This window comes from Rosa rugosa, chromosome 3, assembly GCF_958449725.1.
Source record: "Rosa rugosa chromosome 3, drRosRugo1.1, whole genome shotgun sequence".
Taxonomy (NCBI): Eukaryota; Viridiplantae; Streptophyta; class Magnoliopsida; order Rosales; family Rosaceae; genus Rosa; species Rosa rugosa.
In genome coordinates this window covers 53,851,775-53,877,942 of record NC_084822.1, presented here as the reverse complement: position 1 = coordinate 53,877,942, position 26,168 = coordinate 53,851,775, and the positions used below count along the sequence as shown (strand labels likewise).

Genomic DNA, 26,168 nt, shown 5'->3' with positions numbered 1-26,168 from the left:
TAAGTATTAAATGGTAATAATTGTAGAATAACATTTCTAGCCGATGTCTCAAGCATATTGGAAGAATACTTTACAGACTTAGAATATTCAAGTTCATACCAATCAGAGTGCACATCTGGCAACTGTTCAAGTTTACCAAATCGACATCAAATCCTAAGGTTAAATATTGTTCAAGAACAAGAACAAGATTAATGTTACAAGTGCACTCTTATTGGCCACCAGCACCCTAGGATTGTTCAATTCCAAAATCAAGTGTTGTTGAAGAGAACAAGATCAAGCTGTGGCTTAGTTGAGCCACACAACTTTCTAATAACCGAAGCAGAGTGTCACCAATTGTTTTTACTTACAGATATCACTCGTCATTCTATTCCTGAATCAATTTACAATTTGCGATCAAATATTACAATGATATAACTACATACATAATTAATTACATATATATACCATTAAGGAAGATTAATATACAGTGCTACTTCTATCAATTAATATACAATCATGTGTAACTAGCTGAGAAATCATATCAATTACTAAATTGGGGAACCTAGGAGTACCTCTTTGTCTCTAAGGATGCTCAATAGCTAATTCAATCTCTCTGGTTGATTGACTATTAGTGGGACTCAAATCACCATGCTCAGGAGAAGATGTTGACTTCTCCGAAAACACATTGTGCGCTTCAGTGTGGTTTGAATAGCTCGATGGACTCGAGGGATAGTTGGTGTGAAATTGCAGTCCACTCTTCTTAAAAGTATGGCTGTTGAGGTCTTTTTGGTCATAAATTCTTAACATGACAAGAACTTTTCTCCAAAATGAAGATTCTGAATCCAAGCGAATGTCCTTGTGTTCATACAAGAACATGGCAACAAATATGAGGAGAGCCAATGATGAAGCAACCCCGGCAATGAGGAAGAGGCCCCAAAAACTCTCGAGGCTAAGACTGTTGGACGAGACATTGTTGTTGCTTGTGTTTTGACAACTCTGTTGTTTTTTGAACCATCTATCCTCAATCTTGTCCATTTCACCTCCCTCATTCACATTTAAGATTGCCCTTGAAACATCGCGAGCAAGAGGTGAGTCTTTTGGGAAGACCTGTCAAGTTCAAAAATTAAAGAAAACAAAGTCAGAGAGAGATCACAAAGGAAAAAAAATGTATACTCGGACAGAGATCACATAGGCGAGAAAATAAGTAAATTACTTACAAAGGCAAAACCATCAGCTTTGAACGTTGGCTCAACCATGGTGTATTTCGAGCAATAAGTTGCAAGAAACAATTTCATATAGGGGGTCTCGTCGAATGCAGCCGCTATCCCATTATTTGCAGTCCCATTATGAAAAAGTTCGTTTAATTGTTCAACAGTATCATAGGTCCTGAGCTTATTATCCTGAAATCCTAGCTGTTTCAAAATCCCATAAACAAACGAACCTGATTGGTAGCCAACATTGTCCCCATTCTTCAGAAGCAAGTTTACGTCAGTAACAGTTGGTTGGAGCTGTTGAACTGTTAATAGTGATGTTAAACTGGCGGTGTAACTTTGAGTCAATATGAGGACGACGAAACACCATATGATCACTACAAACCTAGCCAAGTTGCTCACTACTCTTTCCCCTGTGACAAAAGATAAAAAAGAAACAATGGAATGAACAGTTAACAATGAGTCATAGAAAGTTGAATGACAAAAAGTAGTGTAATATTCAAGGGAAAGGAATGTAGCTTTGGTTAGTAGAGTGAATCAATGTTTTACAAAGCATTAACCATCACTACGGATTAAGATAAAGGAACTCACTGTGTGCGAAAACCATGGTTGAGAAGGAGAACCAAAAGCTTGTGCCAATCTGGTGAAGTGGAGGCCCTCGGAAGTCTTCGTTAATCCGATGTTCTAGAACCCATACCACAAAACCAATGAATATGAAAAAACAACCACTTGTTAACCAAAGATCCCAAGTCAAAGGCTTCAAGAACACCCATGCATTTTTATTTTTGTCATCTTTTATGGGCACAATCATGGATACCCCAGATTCTGTGAATGGTAATGTAAAATCAATATACAAAGACCGGTTTGCTCGAATGGTTAGATCTCCCACAGCAGCATCATATTTCTGTCAAGTAAAAAGTGCCATTGTTTCAGTGAATAAATTGCCTAATCTGCTAGGCATAAATTGAAATAAAGAAATATACAAGAGTCTTACCCCAAGAAACACTTCATTGACCAAATCATTGTAATTACCAGCAGGACTCTCACCATCAGGCTTTGCAAAAGGGATTAACTCATAATCTATATCATAAGGTAATGCATTTTTTACAGCTTCGAAGACATCTATGCAGTATCCACCCACCTTGTTTGTGTTACTGCTCGAATCATGTGTGACATTCACAAACTCCTTGAACCCACTCTTAATTGGAACTAAAATCTTCAACTTCTTCCCACTTGTAGGAATCTGCCAACCTTTTGGGGCAGAGATGGAGTCTCCAGGCCATATAATAGACCCAAGACTAGTATTCGAGGTAGAGTATGAGCTGTTCACAGTGGTTTTGGAATTCAAGCTTCTCACAAGTCCATTTTCAGGTGTCCAATACCCTATCACCTTCTCTCCTTTACCAATCACATTAACAATCTGAAGAGTTGATGATTGTAGCTGCCCATTTAGGAGGCTAAAACGCCCTGAAAGCCCAATGAAATTTGTCCTTGACAGTGCTTCCACTAGTCGAAGACCAATTTCCGACACTCCAATCCTCTCCAAATCATTAGAACTACCAGAAGAATTCACCTTCTGAAAGCCGAAGCTTTCATTACTACTCGTCACAACCTCCTCAACTGCCATGGCCAATGCCTTGGCAGCATCATGAGCCCAAAGTCCAAACACACCCAAATCCACATCATCAACCCCTGGATTGTCTTCCTGGAACTTCCTCTTCCACCTAACCCTAAAATCCTCGAGCTCATTTGTACTTGGCACATAAGGTTTCAAACCCAAAACCCCTTGCATATTTTCCACCACGGAAGCGGAACTAATATAGCTAAACATGTTGAACATTCCATCAGTCATTATCCAAACATAACCTTCATCCATCATCCCAATCTCCTTAGCCCTCTCGAAAACCCTAGTACCAAGTTCAGGCAACATGTGGACGATGAAGACCCTTGTCTGCATGGCCATCAATTTCAAAAGCTCCATTTCGATTTGGTCATCGTCGGCCCTTGACGAAAGTACGGCCCGGTAAGGGATTCGGACGTCGACTTGTTGTAGAGCATCGGAGAGGTAGGGGATGACCCCCTCGCCGAACTCGTTGTCTACGTAGATGGGGACGACTTGTCGCCAACCGAAAGCTTGGATTAGGGCACTTATGGCTTTGACCTGCGACGAGTCGTTTTGAGCGGCGCGGATGAAGTACGGGGAGCGGATTGAAGTGAGAGATGGGCTTGTGGCGGAAAATGAGATTATAGGGAGATGGGATTTGTTTCCGAGGCTTATAACGAAGTTGGCCTGCATTGAAGATTCTGGGCCTATGATGGCTTGCACTTCAACATTATTTATTAGGTCCAGAGCTGGTAACAAAATTGAAAAAGTTGTGTTAGATCTTTTGAAAATCTAGGTACACATATTCATCATTCATGCATCAAATATTTGTGTGTCTTACATATTATATTTTTATTTAAATTAATAAAATATTTTTTAATTTTTTATTAATATTATATACTAATAATTAGGTCAATTTCAAAAATATTTAAAAATATTAGGTCAAGTTATACTTTTAAAGATTTTATATTTACTTTTCAACTTGAGAAAGGATCATTTTTGTTATTATTAAGATTTACTAACTAGAGTCTAATTAATAGACTAAAAAATTAAAAATTTAGGATAAAATTAATGGCTAGAATAATGTTATGTAACTTAGAGAAGAATCATTTTTGAGATTTTAAGGCAAATTAATCTAATAAAAATTATACTTAATTATAAATAATTAATACAGATGAAACCTATTTGTATCAGAGGATATGTAGGGATGGTGTGTTTCTATTTTCTTACTTTTTGTTTCCCTATATAGCAACTCCACATTTTCAAAAGCATTAATTAACAAACAAAATTCATAAATAGTATGTCACAGATCCAAAAAAATTAACAAACTTAGCAACTAACTTTTTATCACATCTATGCGACATGATTACAATTAGTTATAATAGCTCTTCAGCTAAATGAAAATTTCTAATTCCAAAAAAGAGAAGAAAAAATCTAACATTTTTAATTTGTAAGTCAACTGTAGTACATATCGTTGTATATATATACGTAATATAGATGAAGAACCACAACCATGGAGTTCAAACTTTCTAGAACTTCTACAAAAATCCAGACGGATTCATTACTAAAGTCAAGATCGGTATAGTACTGGACAGCTGGTATGACTAATTATACCAATTTCATCCAATATTTGTGGTGCGTGTTGAATTCGATCCTGAAAACCCTAAAAAATCGATCAACGTCTTATACATTGAAGAACAAATTACGAAAATGATGGAAGAGTAATATGGCAGTGAAAGAATTAATGGAATAAGGAAGAACTCGATAAGAATTAATTCACAGATCGAAAAACACCAGAGAGAGAAAAATAGAACTAACCTGCAGCAGCTGTAAGAACAACGTCTGTGGGTGAGTTCCTCTGGTGCAGAAGCAGCCTGGTGGTGTAATTGGGATGAGAGGCATAGAAGTCAGAGAGAGACATGTTGATGCAGCTCAGCCCCATCTTCCCAAACGCCGTATCGAAATCAAGAACCACCCCGACTCCCACATTCACCGGATTATTCTGTGCCGCCACGGCCGCGAAAATACTAGAGAAGACTAAAAAGAGAGAATAAGAAAGAGAGATGATATGAATATTCTTGATCAGCTTCATCATGTCTGCATATTCTCTCCCTCGGAAAGTCTCAGCAGTTATATGTAGCACTTATAAAATACTTGTTGGAGGGTACGTAAGGTATCGATCGGTTAGTGTATTATTGAAAGCGCTTGTCTGGGTTTTATATATATAGACTTTTATATAGGAAGAAGTGCAGAACTAAACTAAGTGATAGAAGATATACAATTCATTACTGGCTGCTTGAGAGTATATATATGTAATTTTCACGCTGTTAAACTGTCAGCAATCAACGAGTCAATGGCAATATTAACTTTTTGGCTCATAATAGAATCGACCCTAGCTACGTGTATGGACTACCTGTCGGACAACTGTCTGTGCATCCTTTTCTTCCCGGTGAAGGAATATATGTTCGTATTAGTTTGCCACATCATTGGAATGGGATGTGTTTGGACTTTGGACTTTGAAGTCTGGTCGAATTGAAGAGAGAATCTTGCATGTCACGCGTGGTTGGAATGGGATGTGTTTAGACTTTGGATTCTGAAGTCTGGTCGAATTGAAGAGAGAATCTTACGTATGTCAGCCGCACCGCCATCTTACATACAACAGTCGCACCACGTGACGATGCGGCTGACCAATCAAGCATCAATACGGGGGTATTTTGGATATTGCACTTTTAAAAAACAGAGATAGTTTCGGAAAATAGAGAAAAATTTCTTTCTTCTGATTGGCTTGCTCTAAAGTCCCTACCACAGGGAAACCCCTACCAAATAATTTCTCCGAATTGAAACATTCAAAGTCACTGTTTGTGCCTTGCATATATAATATCTTCTAGCTACTAGGCTAGCTAGTCTAAATTAAAAGTCCACATATATATGAGTTATATATTTCGATATAACTCATAATAAAACCAACCCTAGCTAGGTGTATGGACTATCTGTGCATCCCTTCCTTCCTGGTAAAGAAAATATATTCGTATTAGTTTGCATATCATAGGTTCCTATGGGATGTGTCTGAACTCTGAAGTCTAGTTGAATTGAAACATTCAAAGTAACTGTTTGTCTCTTGCATATATAATATCTTCTAGCTACTAGTTTAGCTATTGTCCAAGTTCTAAGTCCATATATATACATACCCTCTGACCAATTCAAAGTATGCATATACATTGCTTCTAAATTGTACCAAATGCTAGCTAGATCAGTAGATTGCTCGCCTGTCTCTCTTCTTGGTCTTAGTCTTTGATTTACTATTTGGATCGAAGATCATATATATATGGTGTTCGTTATAACTAAACCCTAGAAATACCATTCAGTTTATCTATACAAGTATGCAGTGACGTAATTACTTAAGTTCCTGCATGCGCTCGCGAGTGAATTAAGGGAGTGGAGGAGAGTAAATAATGTTTGGAACACGGAGGGAGTTTTAACCATTAAGACAACAAGTTATTTTCGATGTTTTTCATGCGATTGGTCATTTTTTCACATTTCTGCCTTTTCACCTTATGTCTTCAACACGGCCATTCTTTTGGTTGACCACGACATTTAATATGGAACTCCATAGGTTTGGAGTAGTTAGTATAGCAAATGAAATCACACCTACATATATATTAGCCATACAGAGGATTCTGAACAGTGGTCTTGCTCTTGTCATGGTCACAAAATTTCGAGAATATGATTTGGTATCGGTATTTGAATTATTTAATTAATTAATTAGTAGAAGAAGAAAAAACCAAAACAAAAAGGTAAGCCGATCGAGACAATATATTTCTAAATTATGCCCATAATTAGTTGACTAATGTGAAAATTAGACAGTGATCTAGACATATATCAATGAGATATAGAGCAAAATTAAGAATGGATCTGAGAAAATCCAAGGACGTGAGCATATAGGAAGTGAGCATTTTCCACAATAATATACTAATAAATGATGACTTCAACTAAATAGAGTATTTTAGAAGATACGCTAAACAAAAGACTTGACTTCCGAACCACTGCAAGTGGCCTAGTGGTTCTTGCCTAGTTGGGTGTGCTCCCCAACCTAGGTTCGAACCCCGAAACTGTCAAAGTGGTCAGGCACTATGCTGCAATGCATAGTTGGAGCATTTCACATGCGCCGAAGGGGTTTATTTTGGGCCTAGGAAGCCTTTGGGTTCCCCTTGACAAAGTCCAAAAAAGACTTGACTTCCGGGTTAATAATAAATTAATCAACTACAAGCTAAGTTTGGAGCTCAAGGCAGCCTTAAGATTATTCCAAGAAGTTGGTGATCTAGATGCAGCTAGCCTTGTATAGATATACCTGAGCATATATACAATAAAGGAAAATTTCCAAAGTAATTTATCATGTTTCGAGTCATGTAATATTCTAGATGTTTCAATTGTGCGTTTTGTCAAGGCTCAAGAGAAAGGGACTGGCCAGTGGCCGGGATGACACCCCTATATCCTGACTGGGGTTGTTAATTCCAAAACCGGCCATTAGATTTGGTGAGTGGCTATGATCTCGTCAAATAGAATTGTATAGCTAGGCAAAGACACAGCTGGCCTGGGATTGGCCATATATAAAAGAAAGAAGTAAATACATGCCATCTAAGAGTGAGAATTCAGATAGAAACCATAGGATGGGGGTGACGGTAATATCTCCCCATTCATTGCCACAATATTTGCATTTACAGCAGTCGATACCAAACCAGAAAGCAGTAAAAACTAGTTGTTTGCTTAGCTATGGTGGACGAGGAGGAGTCTTGCTTGGTCAAAATAACCATCCAGACCCGAGTCACCCGACCACCGTTAATAGTATCACTACTCTTCCCGCCATGAAACTTAACTCATCATCATCTAGTATTGCAGCAGAGGCAACTAGTACTGGTGCCGCGGCCGCCGCCGACGATGTAGTGTTGGAATTGGAGCTGGGAGAGATTAAGGACAAGTACATGAAGTGGAAGTGGAAGGGTCAGTACGCCATCAACTACATCGTTTCACATCCAGAAGATGCAAATCCGAATCCAAATGCTCCTCCTATTCTTCTTGTTCACGGCTTCGGCGCCTCCGTTCCTCACTGGCGCAGGTTTGTCTTTGGTCCGATCCTATTCTGATGATTGATCTGCATCCACAACTACTGCATTGCATACTAGCCACTTATCTCCTTATCTACTTGTATTATTAATGTAATTTCCAACTCATATATTATTATTTGCTTTTAGAAAAATATTTCTTTTGCTTAATTTGTTCACCGGATTGCACTATGTTACGGTCAAGTAAATGAAATTCAAACCTTTTCAAAAAAAAAAAAAGTAAATGAAATTCAAAATCAACAGATAGAAACTTGAATAAATGAATCATTGCGTACACTTTGATTATGTTTTTATTTTGATGAATAAAATTAGTGAGTAAATTTGGTAATATATATACTTGCATGAAATTCTCACAGAAATATTAAGACATTGGCGAAGCATTATACAGTTTATGCAATTGACCTGATTGGCTTTGGTGCCTCAGATAAGCCGATAGGCTTTTCATATACCATGGAGAAATGGGCTGAGGTATGTAACATGTTTGTTTGCTTAGTTTTAAGTTTTAACAAAGTTTTTTGAAGTAGAAAATTAGAAATTTTTTACCAATGTTTTGAAGTATCACAGCTCCGAATTTTTAAGATTAATATTACACTAATAAAGTTGCATTGCATGTAAACAGTTAATCTTGGATTTTTTGGATGAAGTTGTTCAGAAGCCTACTGTTTTGATAGGCAACTCTGTGGGAAGCCTTGCATGTGTAATCTCTGCCTCAGGTGCAGCTTAATTCAAGCCTCAATTAGTTAACCTGATTAATATATTCTAAACATCTTAATTATCTGTGTATACTAATTAGTTAATTTTGCATGTTTTGGTCCAACGTATTAGAATCTAAAAAGGGACTGGTTCGAGGGCTAGTGCTTTTAAATTGCTCTGGTGGGATGAATAACAAGGCCATTGTTGATGATTGGAGGATCAAGCTGCTCTTCCCTTTGCTCTTGCTAATCGATTTCTTGTTGAAGCAACGACCTATTGCTTCCTTCATTTTTGAGCGTGTTAGACAGAGGTATATATGGTAAAACCTCTGAAGTGTGGTAAAAGTTATTTACATGGTTATGATCTAATGATTTTGAATGCTCGATGCAGGGAAAGTTTAAGAAATATCTTATCATCTGTTTACGCCAACAAAGAATCTGTGGATGACGAATTAGTAGAGGTAAAGTGATGTTGTGAATATCTTACTATATTTTCGTATATGACATGAATTGTATCATCGAATCATATGAGAAAACCATATCAGTGGACAAAAGAATGAAATAGAATTTCATTATTAGGAGTTTCATCTCATCCAATAAAATGTCACCAGCTGGTTGGATTAAGTTGTGATTGTCTGATTATTATGATTAATTTTGTAGATCATAATGGAACCAACAAGTGACCCAGGTGCACTGGACGCGTTTGTCTCAATCGTAACAGGGCCACCAGGACCAAACCCGGTCCAGTTAATGCCAGGCCTCTCCCTACCGATTCTAGTCCTATGGGGCGATGAAGACCCGTTCACTCCACTCGATGGGCCTGTTGGCAAATACTTCACTTCCTTACCTTCTCAGAAATCGAATGTGAGCCTCTCCATTTTACAAGGAGTTGGGCACTGCCCCCACGATGACAGGCCCAAGTTGGTCCACGACAAACTTCTTGCCTGGTTGGATAATCTTTCTATAGAAAATCCAGTTGTATGATTGAGACTTGCTCTTCACCAAACATATATAGAAAGTTAGAAACGTTTTGCTAATACGATTAATTGTATCATCGAGGTTAAAATAGGAAAAACAGATGGTACCAAACATAGTAATAACCTCACACAGTCTATTTAAGGATTAATTACATATAAGTGCATTTTTAAATGTATTTTTAACCATAAGGCCACCAACTATTTTTTTCCTTCATAAGGAAGGCCACTAGATTAAAAATAGTGTTAAATTTTGGATATAAAAACCAACATATTTACATACATGCCACTAGAGTAAAAAGTCAACAATCATTCTCTCTCTCCTCTCCTGCGAGGTCTCCGGCCAACTCCGACGGGTCTCCGGTCGACATTCGGCCGACCTCCGGCCAACTCCGGCAGGTCTCCGGCTAAATTCTGACGACCACAAAAGCTACTGTCACCAACAACAAAAGCTACTCTGGTGAGATTTCCGGCAACCTCCGGCGATGTTACAAAATGTACTATCACCAGCAACAAAAGCTACTATTACCAACAAAACCTATGCTCCCCAAAACCAAAAGCTATTATCTTCACCAACAAAAACTACTGTCACCAACATCAAAAGCTACTGTCACCAGCAACAAACGCTACTGTCACTAACACTAAAAGCTACTGTCACCAGCAACAAACACTACTGTCACTAACACTAGAAAGCTACTCTCACCAGTAACAAAAACAATAACCAAACAGAACAAAAATTATTACCAAGCAGAACAAAAGCTACTCCTAGAGACTGAAAAAGTTATTCTAAAAAACTACAAAGCTATGGAAATTTAAAGGATACAACCAAAATAAAAATGCTACTGTAATAGAGAACAGAAAACATATTCAATGATACACAAAATATGTAGGATTCAACAATGATATAACTATGTAAAAAGCTACTTCCATAGTTGTAAAAAGCAACTACCATAGCTGTGAAAATCTATTACAATAGTTACATAAAGCTACTGTCAATGTTGTAATGCTACTGTCATTTTTCAATGGTGACGCTCTAAACTCATAGACATAATTTTGCCACCTTCAGCAGGAGACTTCATTTCAACACTTCTTCATGGGAATATCGACCTCAATGAATAAGGGATTATGGTATATGGCTTGAAGCTCCACATCCTCCTCAATGAACAAGGGATTATGGTGTATGACTTCAAACTCCGCATCCTCCTCACTAGACAAGACATCCTCTTCTTCGGAATCATCTTCAAATATCTCTCCTTCAGTAGGAAGCTTAGATTTCCAATATTGCACCAATTCCTCCGAAGTGTAGTCTCTCACCTCACTTGCATTGGAACTTTCATAACCAAGCTCACTTTCTTGTACATCAACATCACTATCATCATCTTCAACTTGAGTAAAGGACTCTTGCTCAAGATGCTTAATATGAACTTCTTCTCTTGAAATAGGCTCCACTTGGTCAAAGAAAGATTCATGCTCATAAATGGTGAAGGGTGGCTCTTGTGCGAGACTAGCCTCAAGTTGCTCATTGGTATGTATAAGTATTTCTTGAGAAGCTTGCAATCAAGCTTGGGACGCTTGCAATTGAGCTAGTAATTCTTCAAGAGAAGGCTTCCTAGACTCAAACGCTTGCTCATGAGGATATGCTTCCGGCACTATGGTCTCTTGTGAAATCCTAACTTGAGAGGCTTGTAAAAGATCTCGGGAGGCTTGCAATTGAGCTAGTAGTCCTTCAACGAATTCCTTTCTAGGCTCATAAGCTTCATCTTGTGGATATGCATCGGGTACAAATGTCTCTTGATACATGTACTCACACTCTTGCATAAAATTTGGGCATTCAAATCTCAAAGAGCACTCAAAACGTGAATGCCATGGAGAATTACACAAAGCACAAGTTTCATTGCAAGAGGACATAGAACCGACCGCATGAGAATTCCACACTTGATGACCTCCACCATAGAAACTTTCTTGCTCATATCCCCTCGGATCATCCCATCCATAGTTCCATCGATCCATAGCTCAATATGATAAGAAAATAAGCACCTATGAGTTCCCAAAAATAAAATTAGTAACCAAAATTTAAAAAGAAAATAGAAAAATGAGCACACAAAACATAAATAACTAAATTAAAATAACAACAATTTTTTTTTTTTAATAACAAATAAACAAAAATATGCCAAAGTGACCTAGAACCGATTTACCAAGGGATTAAGACTATTAAACCATAATCCCCGGCAACGGCGCCATTGCGTGTAATCATCTAGTTATCATCAAGTCAGAATCAAAGAAGAAGATACATGGAAAACCGCATTCAAAACCAAACAGGGCCTCTTTGAGTGGCTCGTAATGCCGTTTGGTTTATGCAATGCTCCAGCGACATTTATGCGTCTAGGCCTCATCATATGGCCCTTGGGCCCTAAGCCCGCCCGGCCCGGCCCTTCCATTAGGGCGGGCCGGCCCGACCCTTTTTTATTTAGGGTAGGGTATGGGTCACACAAATAAAGCCCGGCCCTACCCTACGGCCCGGCCCGGCCCTAAAATTTATATTTTATTTTTGTTATTTTCTATTACTTGTGTTATATGTATAAAACTATGGAAGTGTAGAAAATTATTTCAATCTGCCATATTAGGAAATGAGTTTTTTAAATTGAGCCATATTTTGAGAAGAATAAAATAATTTTTTTTAAAGAATTAACCGTTAATTCGGCAAAAACGCCGCCGTTTTAATATAATCTTATGGGTATTTTAATATTTACCAATAATTACTGTTAACTAATTAACTGTAATAATTACAAAGCTATTATTTCAAATTGGACAATATATTCATGTAATACCAATTTTGAAATAAATCAAGTAATCAACATAACTAAAAATAATCAATTGGTCGAGTTGAAACCATTTTACCAATGTAATGTTAACTTCTTAATGAGCAAAATGGGGGACGAAATGGAATTTTTTAAAATACACCGCTGGATGTTATTTTCATATGAATATATGTTAGTGGTAGAAATTTCAGCAATTTCCGCCTTCGTTTGGACCTCGATCTACCTTGTCAACTCAATACCCTAAATAGAACATAAAACAAATATGCTCTTAACCGGTCCTTGGAAATTCACTTTTTTCGATCTTTCAGCTCCCACACTCTCATGGGTAGGGGGTATACTTATGGATGTCAAAATTCCGCAACGTTTGTCCGCGCATGGTGCCGCTCCCCTTAGGGCAGTTTGCTTGTGCAAAGCGTTGACCGCTCCGTTAGGTGCCTTATTCACGGCGGATCAGCCTAATTTCTTTACACAATACCTATCACTATTGTATAAACATATAAGAATTTTCCGATTGATCGATTTTCATTTCAAAATTTTTGGATCGCACATAATCCTTATAGGCTATTAATGTAGTATAACTAGTTTATTAGGCTTGTTACCCTCCATGAGCAAAATGGGGGACGAAATGGAATTTTTTAAAATGAATCGCTGGATGTTGTTTTCATATGAATATATGTTAGTGGTAGAAATTTCAACAATTTCCACATTCGGTTGGACCTCGATCTACCCGGTCAACTCAATACCCTAAATAGAACATAAAACAAATATGCTCTTAACCGGTCCTTGGCAATTCACTTTTTTCGATCTTTCAGATCCCACACTCTCATGGGTAGGGGGTCTACTTATGGATGTCAAAATTCCGCAACGTTTGTCCGCGCATGGTACCGCTCCCCTTAGGGAAGTTTGCTTGTGCAAAGCGTTGACCGCTCCGTTAGGTGCCTTATTCACGGCGGATCGGCCTAATTTCTTTACACAATACCTATCACTATTGTATAAACATATAAGAATTTTACGATTGATCGATTTTCATTTCAAAAATTTTGGATCGCACATAATCCTTATATGTCTTGTAATGTAGTATAACTAGTTTATTAGGCTTGTTACCCTCCATGAGCAAAATGGGGGACGAAATTGAATTTTTTAAAATGAACCGCTGGATGTTGTTTTCATATGAATATATGTTAGTGGTAGAAATTTCAACAATTTCCGCATTCGGTTGGACCTCGATCTACCCAGTCAACTCAATACCCTAAATAGAACATAAAACAAATATGCTCTTAACCGGTCATTGGCAATTCACTTTTTTCGATCTTTCAGCTCCCACACTCTCATGAGTAGGGGGTCTACTTACGGATGTCAAAATTCCGCAACGTTTGTCCGCGCATGGTGTCGCTCCCCTTAGGGAAGTTTGCTTGTGCAAAGCGTTGACCGCTACGTTGGGCGCCTTATTCATGGCAGATCGGCCTAATTTTTTTACACAATACCTATCAATGTTGTATAAACATATGAGAATTTTCAGATTGGTCGATTTCCATTTCAAAATTTTTGGATCGCACATAATCTTTATATGCCTATTAATGTAGTATAACTCGTTTATTAGACTTGTTATCCTCCATGAGCAAAATGGGGGACGAAATGGAATTTTTTAAAATGCACCGTTGGATGTCGTCCATATATGAATATATGGTAGTGGTAAAAATTTCAGTGACTTCCACCTTCGGTGTGTGTATTAAATATGTTCAATAAAAAACAATGAGTCTTTTATTACCAATATATACCATTAAGCCATATTTTGAGAAGAAAAAATTAATGTTTTTTTTTTGTTAAACAAAATAAGGCCCTTTTTTGGCCCATTTCGGCCCTATTTGGCCCTATTTGAGGGCCGGCCCGACCCGGCCCTAACGGATCGGGCTTTTCGGACGGGTAAGGGTTAGCATATTTAAGCCCTGGCCTGACCCTACCCGGCCTTAAATTTTGTTGACTTTGACTAGGCCCGGCCCGGCCCGACCCTAAGCCCTAAAATTTAGGGTAGGGCCGGCCCTAGCCCGGCCCATGATGACCCCTATATGCGTCTTATGAATGAGGTACTTCGTTCATACATTGATGATTTTGTCATTGTTTACTTGGACGATATCTTGGTGTTCAGTCCTACTTGGGAAGAATATATGATTCAAGTTGAAAAAGTGTTGGAGACATTGAGGCAATCTCAGTTGCGATTGAATTTGAAGAAATGCGAGTTTGGGAAGAGTTCTTTAGTGTATCTTGGTTTTATAGTAGGTGAAGGAGAGTTGAAAGTTGATCCGTCCATGGTGCAGGCTATCACAAATTGGCCTAGGCCTCGTACAGTAACTGAGGTGCGTAGCTTTATGGGAGCTTGCCAGTATCTACGTAAGTTTATCCGCCACTTTTCTCAAATTTCAGGGCCATTATTTGAATTGACTAAGGCAGGGAGAAAATTTGAGTGGTTAGACAAACATGAGGATACTGTAATACCCCGGAAAATCCAAATTAAATTCCGTGGATTTTTAGAAATGATTTCGCGGTCGTAGGAGCGAGTACGAAGCTTGGAAAAGTTGTGGAATTAGTTCGAACGATTTTATTTTCGAAAACGAACGTTATTTAGGGGCTCGTGGAAATTGACTTTTTATACGTACGGAATTTGGGAAAAACTTCCTTCATGAAAGTTGTAGAGCTCGTCGATACGATCTCGTACATATGTGGAACGCAATATTCGGAGTTCGTATGAATAAGTTATGAATATTTGAAAATTGAGATTTTTCTATAAATAGCAGAAAAATCAGAATTTTTCATTAAGGACGAAAAAATCTCATTTTTTGCTGAACAGTCCCCCAGCTCTCTCCGTTCTCTCTCTTCCTTCGACCCTCAGACCCGACGGGTCTTAGTCGACCCGACCCGGCCGAAAACGGCGCCTCCCGCCTCCTCCGGCCCCGGACCCGGGCTCCCCCGTGTTCGTCTCTTCACGCCCAGCCGCCCTGTGCTGCTCCCTCGCCCAGCCGCTGCCCCCAGACGGAGATCGGAGCACCCCAGCCACCGATCGGTGACCCGGCCGGAAAACCTATTTTCCGGCATCACCTCAACCGATCCTCTCGGTTTTGGGTTGTCCTTCTCCCCCTGATCATACCCATATGAGCCTTGCACGACGATTTTGAGTGTGGAGTGAAAGATCACGAGTTGAAGATTTCGACGTCTCTGATTCAATCTGGAATCTGATCAGACGCACGAGATTAATCCAACTTCCAAGCTTGATCTAGGACGATCTAGGCCAAACCAGACTTAGCTCCAGGTATGGTAGTCGATCACCCTTTCATTTTGAACAAGTTTGTAGTTGGTCGCTTTGCCATCGGAGGTGGTTGACCCGGAGTTGACCGCCCACTGACCACCGCTTGTGGCGGCGCGTCAGACCATATTTCGAGTTTTCATTATCTAGGCGATGATCTATGCATCCATACGAGCGTTTTGATATATAACATGGTCATGTTAGAAAAAGTTGATAAATAGTGGATTTACGTTTTTACGTTACTATTTACGGTTTTTACGTTTTATCTTCGGTTCACGATCTGCGGAGATCAGACCATCGGTTTTGCTTCAAATTTTATTTTGTTGATCGTATGACTGTCCCGATGACTTTGTGAGGTCACGGGCGAAGATCCGACCGTTGGATCTTCGTATAATTGTAAAACAGTAATTCGGAAGGCGATTCGTGAGAATCTGATCGTCGGATTTTCATATAAAATTATGGAGATATTAGTAAGGGCGATTCAGGAAGATCAGACTGTTGGATCTTCATGATAATTTAGGAGGATGATCCTAAAGGCGATCTGTGAGGATCTGACCGTTGGATCATCATTTAATTTGAATCCGACCGTTGGATCGTCGTTTACGTACGTTTATGAGTTGTTGGCTAAGTTAAGATCATTATTGGATTAGGTGATCGATGGATTGATTTGGCGGACTATTCGTGGAATTGTAGTTTGAGCTGTTAAGAAGACGCAGCTGGATTAGAGGTGAGTAAACCTCACGTGGTTCATATTATGAACCGAATAAATTTAATTACTTTATTTTTATCGCAATTGTGTGAAAATATTTGTGGAATAAATATTTGTTTTAAATCATATGGACTTGATCAACTACGGTCCATAGGTAAGTAAAATGATTTTATTGTACAAATGAATTTCACGGTTTTTATGCTTGAACTATAGTTGGTATTAGTGGTCATCCCTGAGCGGATGATTACGTATATATATATTTACGTGGAATATATATATTGGTTGATGTGTGATTGGTGTGATGAAATGATTGAGAATGGATTGGATATTATTCAAGCTATTAATCTCGCATTTTAATTGTTGAATAATGAAATGTTGATCATGTGGTGTGAAAGCTATTTTATATGCCCACTTGTGATTATGTGGAAATTATTTTAAGAAATAAAGATTTATCTTGAAATAATATGTCTCTTTATGTGGGTGTACATATACATATATACGATCTATAAATCATAAAGATTGTATTTTGTGAATTTGATTATGTCTGAGAAGTACAATTGTGAAGCCGAGTGATTTCTACAACCCCGTGCTTAAATGAATTACTGGTAAATGTGTTTTGGTGTTATGAGACGTTAAGCCTGGGCCCTAGTCCCTATAGATAGTGCACTATTATACTCTTAGGAAAGAGGTGTTCTCCTTGAGTATACATACTTTGGATTTGTCCTCTGTATGCTACGGCTTACCCGTGCTTTGGGCATAGTAGACATACCCTAGTACGTGGATTTGTGATTTGTTACCAGTCAACCTGGCTTACCCGTATTTTGGGTATAGTAGACATACCCTAGTACGTGGATTTGTGATTTGTTACCAGTTAATCCGAAAATTCACTAAAAAGAGAAGTGTGCTTATATTATCCTGATCAAATATCTATCTGTGATATATTGCTAATATGTGAAGGTGTTAGTGAAAAGAGAATCAAGCATGCTTTGCTTTAATGTTATTTCACATATTAATGTTGCAATATTTGTTGGTTGTGATCAGTCAAATGTGGAGTTTTAAAAGAAAGCATCGAGAATATACTTATATGTTTCTGTGATTTTTGGAGTTACATTGTGAGTGTGTTGATTGTTTACTTGAGTTATAGTAAATATAATTGAATAAATCAACAGTTCTTTCTTGTTTACTCATACGGGCTGTCAAAAGCTTACCGGGTTTTGTGTTGTTGCAACTCCCGGTACACTATTCAAAATGTGTAGCGGGTAATCCTACAGGTCAGGAGAATCAGGGCAGTGATCGTGCGGTTTAGAGTATTAGTATTAGATTTATAGCATTTGTTTTGTGAGGAGAATTGTGCTCTCTTGAGCTTTATAATTTGTTTTGGTGAGAGTGTACTGTAATAAGTAGCTTGAGGATTTGGTTTATGTAATTATTGAGAGGTGTAATGTGCAGTTGATTTTGAGAAAAAAATTCTGAGATTATAAACAGGGTATTTGAGGTTCATGCTTCGAATATGAATTACTTAAATTCAGAATTCGGGGTGTGACAGATACATTTCGGTTGCTTAAAAAGAAGATCTCAGAAGCTCCAGTATTAGCTTTGCCAAATTTGCAAAGACCATTTGAGGTAGAAACATATGCGAGTAATTACGCCTTAGGTGGAATTTTGAAGCAAGATGGGAAGCCAGTTGAGTATTATTCTGAGATGTTCAATGCTGCAGTGCAGAATTACCCTACCTACGATAAGGAGTTGTTTGTTTTACATCAGTGTGTGAAACATTGGAGATGTTACTTATTAGGTAAGGAAGTTATAGTGCACTCAGACCATAAGCCTTTGCAGTACTTGCAGACACAGTCCAAGTTGCAACAAGCTCGACAAATGAAGTGGATGTCTTATTTGCAACAATTCAACATCATCATCAAGTACAAGAAAGGTGTTACAAACAAGTTAGCAGATATGTTGTCTAGACCTCCAGGACATTCCACTTTATTGGTGGCTATGCAACTCCAACCTGTGGTACTTTCTGAGTATGTAAAAAGTTATGACAATGATCCAGAATTCAAAGTGTTCTTTGATAAGCTAAAATATGGGAAGCCATGCCAATTTGAGATGAAGGATGGCTTAATGTTCAAGGGAAAACAACTATGTATCCCCAGCAATGGAGACCGATTGCAGTGGATTAGGGAGGCTCATACTTCTAGATGTGCAGGACACTTCGGAGTTGACAAAACCTTACTTAATCTACAACGTTATGTTTATTGGCCTCGGATGCATGTGGATGTTTCTCGCTTTATTCGAGGTTGTGTGTTGTGCAACACATCAAAATCTTCGAGGAAGTTGGGGTTGTATACACCACTTCCTGTACCAAATAGACCTTGGGAAAGTATCTCAATGGACTTCTTAGGTGGTTTGCCTACGACCACCACTGGGTTTGATTACTTGTTTGTTGTAGTAGACAGATTCAGCAAAATGGTGATCGTAATTCCTTGTAAGAAGACAATCTCACGAGAAGGTGCAACGAAGTTGTTTTTCCACCAAATCTGGAAACATTTCGGGTTACCTACTTCTATCATTTCGGATCGAGATAGCAGATTTCTTGGTCACTTTTGGAAGTCTTTATGAGGATTGATGGACACAAAGCTGAAACATACTACTGCTTTTCATCCTCAAACAGATGGACAAACAGAAATGGTAAATCGGACCATGGTACATCTGTTGAGAGGATATAACTCTAAAGATCCTCGTACTTGGGATGCGAGCTTACCATATTTACAATTTTCCTTCAATAGGGCAATCAATAGTTCTACTTTGAAGTCACCTTTCGAAGTTTGTTTGGGCTACCTACCTTCAAGTCCATTTGATATGGCCTTCTCATTTGGTGACAAGCAAAATGGAGAAGAAGAGGAAGATAGGTTAAAGGCACAGCGACTCTTGGAGCGCATTTCGAAGATTCATAAAGAAGTTGAGGAGCAATTACAGAAGTCACAACAATGATACAAAGCGCGACATGACAAACGTAGGCTCCAACATAACTTCAAGGCAGGTGATATGGTTTGGTTAAAGCTCAACAAGGAAAGATTACATGGTGTAGGAAAGAAATTAAAGCCAATTCGATATGGGCCATTCAAGATCTTGGAAAAGATTGGAGAGAATGCATTTTGACTTGACCTGCCACCTTACATGCAGCTGTATTCAGTAATAAATGCTGAGTATTTGAAACCCTTCGAACCATCATTATTGGATGATGACGAAGATGTTAAGGATTCTCGACTTCCTCCGCTAGACGATTTGTGGTTTGAGAGGGAAGACCCATTGGCGGCAGACTACATTCTCGAGAAGAAAGTCACTAGGACTCGCCGTGGTCAGATAGAATCCTACCGCATTGGAAGGAAATGTCAATTGCCAAGCAAGTCAAAGTGGTTTCGCAAGGAAAAAGGAATTCAAAAATTCCCTCATCTGCAGTTTTAGCTTTCGCAGGAGCTTCACCTTCTTCAAAATGGGGAGCCATGATCCAGGAGTATCAACATAATAATATATTGAAATTAGTCAATATATTATACTATATTCTATTATTAAATTATTATAAACCATTAGAACTTTGCGTTTTACAATTAACAGTTTGAAACCGTTTAAAGTTAAAGGTTTATATTGATTAAGAGATTTAAACCATTTATAATTTATGGTTTAAATTCAATTATTATATTTAGTTTTCTATTTTAGGAAACCATTAATTGTATATAAACAGTAATCATTGTATGAATTAGGCAGGCAGTTGAATACGATTCCAATTCTTTCCTCCATAATTCATTGTGTTCTTTTATATTTCTTGATTAAGAGTTCCACAAGAAACCTTTGATCACATACCCCAATTTACATTCTGCACACCCTTTCTAATTTTTTAATAGGGCAAATTATTGGTCACACCCTCATCTTTTTGGGATTCGACAGTTCAGTCCCTCGTATCGTAATTTTAACAAGTAACTCCTCAGACATTCAAATTTCACACAATTTGATCCAAAATGACCATTTTACCCCTCACTCTTTTTTTTTAATTAATTCTTTTTCTTTTTTTTTGTTATTTTTTTTGCTTCCCTCTCACACTCTCTCTCTCTCGGCTCAGAAAGACGTCTTCTTCTTCTTCTTCCTCCTGCACCCGCTGACACCTCATACTCTACTCCACCATGGCCGTCATCCTCACCGCCATCGCAATCTCTATGACCCTCCGCTCCGACCCCACTGCCCAAACCCCCAAATCTGCCACACCCATCAGCCACGTCATCTCTCTCAGCGCCTCAAGAACTCTCCGGGCCTCTGGCTTCACCGTCACGGCGGCACTCCTCCAAATCTCGTCGGAGCTCTTCCTCTCCTCGCCGAACTCCACCATCTTCGCAATCGCCAACTCCCACATCTCCAACGCCTCTCTCCCTCCTCAGAGACCTCCTCAAATACCACACCTCTCCAGTTAGGGTTTCTATCGAGGACCTAATGGAGAAGCCTCAAGGTTCTTGCTTGCCGACTCTGTACCGGAAAAAGAGCCTCGCGATCACGAGAATTGATCGGAAGAATCGGATGGTCCAGATCAACTGGGTTTGGGTCTCGCACCCGAATCTGTTTGTGGAAGGATCCGTTTCGATTCACGGCGTTCTTGGCCCCTTCGCGGTTGTGGATCCCGATTATGACGTCATTCACGCGCCTGTGTGCGACTCCAATTTGAGTGTTGTTTCTGGTTCTGGTGGATTGAAGAAGAAGAAGAGCAATGTGGAATGTGGTCGAATTGTTCGGTTGCTAAGCTCAAAGGGGTTTGTGCCGTTTGCAATTGGGTTGCATTCTGTTCTTGATGGGATTCTTGAAGATGAGAGAAATGTGAGCTCTGTGACGATTTTTGTGCCACCAAGATTGGAGCTTGGAGCTCATCATCATCCTCGGGCTTTGCTTGAGAAGATTGTGAGGTTTCACATTGTGCCTCAGAGGCTTACACACAGGGAGCTTTCGGCCTTGCCTGCGAGGACTCTGCTCAGGACTATGGTTCATGGTGATCAGCCTCTTTCTGACCTGAGAGAGAGTGAGAGGGGAGCAGAAAAAATAACAAAAAAAAAGAGAGAGAAGAATTTTTTTTTTAAAAAAAAAAAAAAAAGAAAGAAAGAAAGAAAAGGAAGTGAGGGTTAAAATGGTCATTTTGGACCAAATTGTGTGAAATTTGAATATCTGAGGAGTTACTTGTTAAAATTAAGATACGAGGGACTGAACTGTCGAATCCCAAAAACATGAGGTGTGACCAGTAATTTGCCCTCTTTAATATTTTCTGATGTCCTATCATATTTGTTTCCCATATTACCCTTCTTCTCCAACCAACTTCAAAAACCTGCATCTCATCCTCTCAAAACCCGTTTCTCCTCTCTCTCTCTCTGTGATGACCTGGATTTTCGTTATTTAATTTTGGTAATTAATAATGGACCGGTTGTACGAATAATTGTTATTGTGCTTTATTCGTAAGTTGTATGTGAAGTGGAATGGTTTTCGTACGTATAATTATTCGAATTTCAAGGTTTGGGGGTCGTGTGAAGTTTGACTTTTTATACGTTGGAATTCTCAGAAAGCTTCTTTCACGAAAGTTGTAGAGCGCGTCGATACGAGTTCGTAGACATGCGGAACGCGAAAATCGGAGTTCGTTTGTGAAAGTTATGGTCTACAGAAGTTTTGGGAAAGTTCTATAAATAGGAGTTTCCATTTTCGGAAACTTACTATTTTCATTTTCACATTTCCATTTCCGGAAATCAGAAAACTCTCCGTTCTCTCTCCTCACCTGCGACTGACCCGACCCGGACCCGGTGTTCCGACCCGACTTTTCCGGCGAGCTCCGGCGGTGAAACTTTCCAGATCAGCTCGTCTCCACCTTGCGCTCCCCTCCCTGTGGCATCCTTTAGCCTCGATTCTTAGTGGTGACGGTGCAGCAAGGTGGCAAAATTTGGTGTATTCGGACCCGGTCAAAAAACGCAGTTCCGACGACGTCGTGGTTTCATGCTTCCTGTTGTGAGTTCGTAGAAGCCTCCCTGATCGATCTGTGGTGGTTGTTTGGATCGATTTACGTGGAAATTGGTTCAACTCGAATTGAACAGTGATTCACGGTTTGTGAGGTAGTTTTCGACCCTTTTTGCTTAGATTTTGACTTGAGGCTAGTTATGAAAGTTGATAAGCATTCTGAGATGAAGATCTTTGATGTTGGGAGTTTTGGCCAGCGGCGGTGTGCCACCGCCTGTGGTGGCGTTCTGGTGGCTATCCGGCCGTTTAAATGACTGTTTCTGGTATTATATATCTTTTACTCGTCGATACGAGCGTTTCGATATATAATACGCAATTTTTGAAGTTCGTATGAATTTGTTATGATTTTTACGGTTTCGGACCGTTTGATTTATGCGATCCGTGAGGATCCGAGCGTCCGATCGACATGTGGTTTGGACATATCGATTGTGGAAGTATTCCGGAGACTTTGGGAGGTCTTGGAAGTGGTTTCGCCTCAATTGGCGTTACTTTGGGATTTTAGTTCGATTTGGGGATTCGAACTTTATTTAATTGTGATTCGTTGACTGAATCAAGGCTGTACTTCCTTAGGTGCTTAACAGAGAGCGTTCTGTAAGCAGTCTAGTGGTGTGAAGACGCATCGGGAATTTCAAGGCGAGTAATCTCACAAGGTTCATTTACGAACGGAATTACCTTTATCGTTTCGAGAGTTATTTATTTAACTGCAAACTATAGTTGGTATTAGTAGGCATTTCTGAGCGGATAACTACGTATATATATATTTACGTGAAATATATATGTGTTGTTGGATTTTGTTGATTTATGAAAACAATATGCATGAATGATGCTTTTTATTGTGTTTTGTTGTGGCTTTTCGGAAAACAAATGATTGTGGAATTGTTGATTTGATTTGTTTTGAAAAGCGTTAAGATTTGTGTAACATTTTGAGTCATGTGCGACTTTTTTAATGTTTTATTCCGAGGCACTGAGAAGTCCGAGGAACAAAGGTCTATGAGCGACCTTGGGCAGCATATCAGATAATCACGTCTTTGGCCGGACGAGTGGTTACGAATTCAGTTAGGACTCTAGTATGTCTGCCAATTGTGATTCATGGGGCAACGGGGCAATGTTATATCTAACTCATGAGATTACGTGTTTTTAGGGAACAAGGTGTGAGTTGCTTCCTTATTAACCGTTTTTAAGGGAACAAGATGCAAGTTGTTTTCCTTATTAACGATCTGATAGAAATCAAGGAGTGAGTTGCTTTCTATGTTACGTGCTTTTAAGGAATCAAAGTGTGAGTTGTTTTCCTTATTTCTAGTGTGAGTTGTGTTGATTGTTTTGGGTTACTCATACGAGCTTTCACAATCTTACCTAGTTTGTTGTGTGAAAACCCGGTGCACTATTCAATGGTGTAGGGGTTAATCCTGCAGGTTAGGATAATCGTGGCTGAAGTTGGGGTAGCGTACCTGCAGCTTAACGGTAGGAAGCCAATTTTGTGACTTTACCGTTATTTGGACTTCCGTTGTAGTAAGATCTGAGAAGCATTTACGTTTTATTTTGTTGTTGACAATTTAATTCGTAAGCTCTGTAATATATAACTCTGTGGAGCGAGTGCATATTGACATAGTGGGTTCAGGGCATCAGTATATACTTGGTTTAAAGGGAAAAAAATTTCCAGGTATTTTGTATTGATGGCTGAACGATCACGCATGTATAATTATGGGATTGTATGTCGATTTTTATTTATGGTAAAAAAATCAGGGGCGTGACACACACACACACACACTCTCTCTCTCTCTCTTAGTTCCCTCTCCTCTCCCCCTAACTAAGAGTTTCTTTCTAAGTAGCTGAACTTTAGAATTTCTCAAGGAAAGTTATGGCAAAACATATAAGAAAATTTCATAGAAGATTTTGATTGTTGAACTGAGGTACTGAGCTGTGAATACCAATAATCACCAACCTATTCTCCAAAATCATATCAACCAATCAAAAGAATACCCAGATTCATTGCCCATAGATACAATGAAGAACGATTTGAGATACCCAAAATCTTGCTTAGATTGTATGTGTTGGAGACATGAAGCTTCAAAAAAATTTATAGAATCTGCCAAGTCACAATTCTGTACCTTCCCCCTGCTCCTCATAAATCAGATTTCAGAATTCGGGCGAAGATTTGAGTTGGGGTTTCGAAATTGCAGGTCTGGAATGCGAAACATGTCTTCACAATTCAGAAAAGGGAAAATTTCGCAAACAGTACACCAAGTAAAGGCCACTAATAATTCTTATACATAAAGTTCCAAACCAAACATTTCGGTACACGAAATCTGAAACTCGACCCACTATCAGTACACGACGTCAATTTTTGACATCAAAATGTCCATTATGCCCTCAGTTCTTTTTTTTTTAATAATTTTTTTTTCTGTTATTTTTTTTTCCTTCGTTTTTTCTGTTATTTTTTTTCCTTCATTTTTTCTATTATTTTTTTTCCTTCTTTTTTTCTATTATTTTTTTTTCTGTTATTTTTTTTTCCTTCGTTTTATCTGTTCTTTTTTTTCTATTATTTTTTTTCCTTCATTTTTTCTGTTATTTTTTTCTATTATTTTTTTTCCTTCATTTTTTCTGTTATTTTTTTTTCTTCCTTTGTTTTTTTTTCCTTCGTTTTTATCTCTTTCTTTCTTTTCACATGACTAAATATTTGCTGAGTTACAAATATAAGCTGTAGGACCATAAATCTCACCAATTGGAGGGCAAGGGCGGCATTGGAAGCGAGGGAGTGAGCGTGGAGGTGAGGAAGGCGGCGTTGGAAGTGAGGGAGTGAGCCCGGAAGAAGGAAGAAGAAAGTAATAAAAACGAAGGAAAAAAAAAATAACAGAAAAAAAGAAGGAAAAAAAAAGATAATAGAAAAAAATAGCAGAAAAAACGAAGGAAAAAAAAAACAGAAAAAAAGAAGGAAAAAAAATAATAGAAAAAAAAAACAGAAAAAAAAAATTAATAAAAAAAAAAACTGAGGGCATAATGGACATTTTGGTGTCAAAAATTGACGTCGTGTAATGATAGTGGCTCGAGTTTCAGATTTCGTATACCGAAATGTTTGGTTTGGAACTTTATGTATATGAATTATTAGTGGCCTTTACTTGGTGTACTGTTTGCGAAATTTTCCCTTCAGAAAATCAAATGGGTATTAGCAATTCTAGGAGTGTATAGTATTCGACGATTATAGCATGTAAATTCAGCTCAGAATTCACTGCTTTGTAGTTTACCCAATTAAAATTTCAGAGAAACTCTGTTAAAGCTCACTGTTTTGTTGATTTTTTGGTATGCAATTGAATTCTTTTAAAGAACCCAGATTTTTCCTCTCGCTCCTTCACGCTCATTTCAATCCTCAGGAGCTCATTCGTCATCAATTCTTCTCTAGTTTCTGATCTCTAACCTGGTATTGTGGGGGTTGGTGGTGGTTATGAACTTATGATGGCGCCGAGGGACATTACGGCCAGGCAGACGACGGTGAAGAAGATTGAGTTGGGAAGAAGAGGATGATGATGTTTCCTTTCAGATGCCCATGTCGGAGAGAGACAAGGAGATAGAATTGACGACGCGCCAAAGTTGGGCAGCGGTGAGGTGACGGCCGATGGCGGCGTCGATGAAGACGATGTGGTCGCGGTGGGCTTAAGAGGAGTGTTTCTGTGGTTGCATCTCACCGATGAATCTTGACGTAGAAGAGTGTTTGATTCTTTCTTCTTCTTCT

At 38.7% G+C, this 26,168-nt stretch overlaps 2 protein-coding genes and 1 pseudogene across 3 annotated transcripts; 2 read left to right on the top strand and 1 right to left on the bottom strand.

Moving 5' to 3' along the window:
- Positions 1 to 398: 398 nt before the first annotated feature.
- LOC133741265 (glutamate receptor 2.8-like) lies at positions 399 to 5,051 on the bottom strand. Its single transcript, XM_062169197.1, has 5 exons — positions 4,612 to 5,051; positions 2,185 to 3,542; positions 1,782 to 2,094; positions 1,197 to 1,603; positions 399 to 1,086 (listed from the first exon to the last, which is right to left on the bottom strand). The coding sequence occupies exons 1-5, from the start codon at positions 4,886 to 4,888 to the stop codon at positions 562 to 564; spliced, it is 2,880 nt and encodes a 959-aa protein (XP_062025181.1). The 5' UTR covers positions 4,889 to 5,051; the 3' UTR covers positions 399 to 561.
- Positions 5,052 to 7,367: 2,316 nt separating this feature from the next.
- On the top strand, positions 7,368 to 9,746 carry LOC133738805 (pheophytinase, chloroplastic). Of its 2 annotated transcripts, none has more exons than XM_062166455.1 (6): positions 7,368 to 7,906; positions 8,270 to 8,381; positions 8,533 to 8,626; positions 8,739 to 8,916; positions 8,997 to 9,066; positions 9,266 to 9,746. In XM_062166455.1, exons 1-6 carry the CDS (start codon positions 7,422 to 7,424, stop codon positions 9,587 to 9,589), a joined length of 1,263 nt encoding a protein of 420 aa, XP_062022439.1. In that variant the 5' UTR covers positions 7,368 to 7,421; the 3' UTR covers positions 9,590 to 9,746. The 2 variants fall into 2 exon arrangements, with proteins under 2 accessions (XP_062022439.1, XP_062022441.1); XM_062166457.1 differs by having other exon boundaries at positions 7,766 to 7,906; positions 8,338 to 8,381.
- A 10,439-nt stretch (positions 9,747 to 20,185) lies between these two features.
- On the top strand, positions 20,186 to 21,767 carry LOC133741527 (fasciclin-like arabinogalactan protein 21; annotated as a pseudogene).
- Positions 21,768 to 26,168: the final 4,401 nt, after the last annotated feature.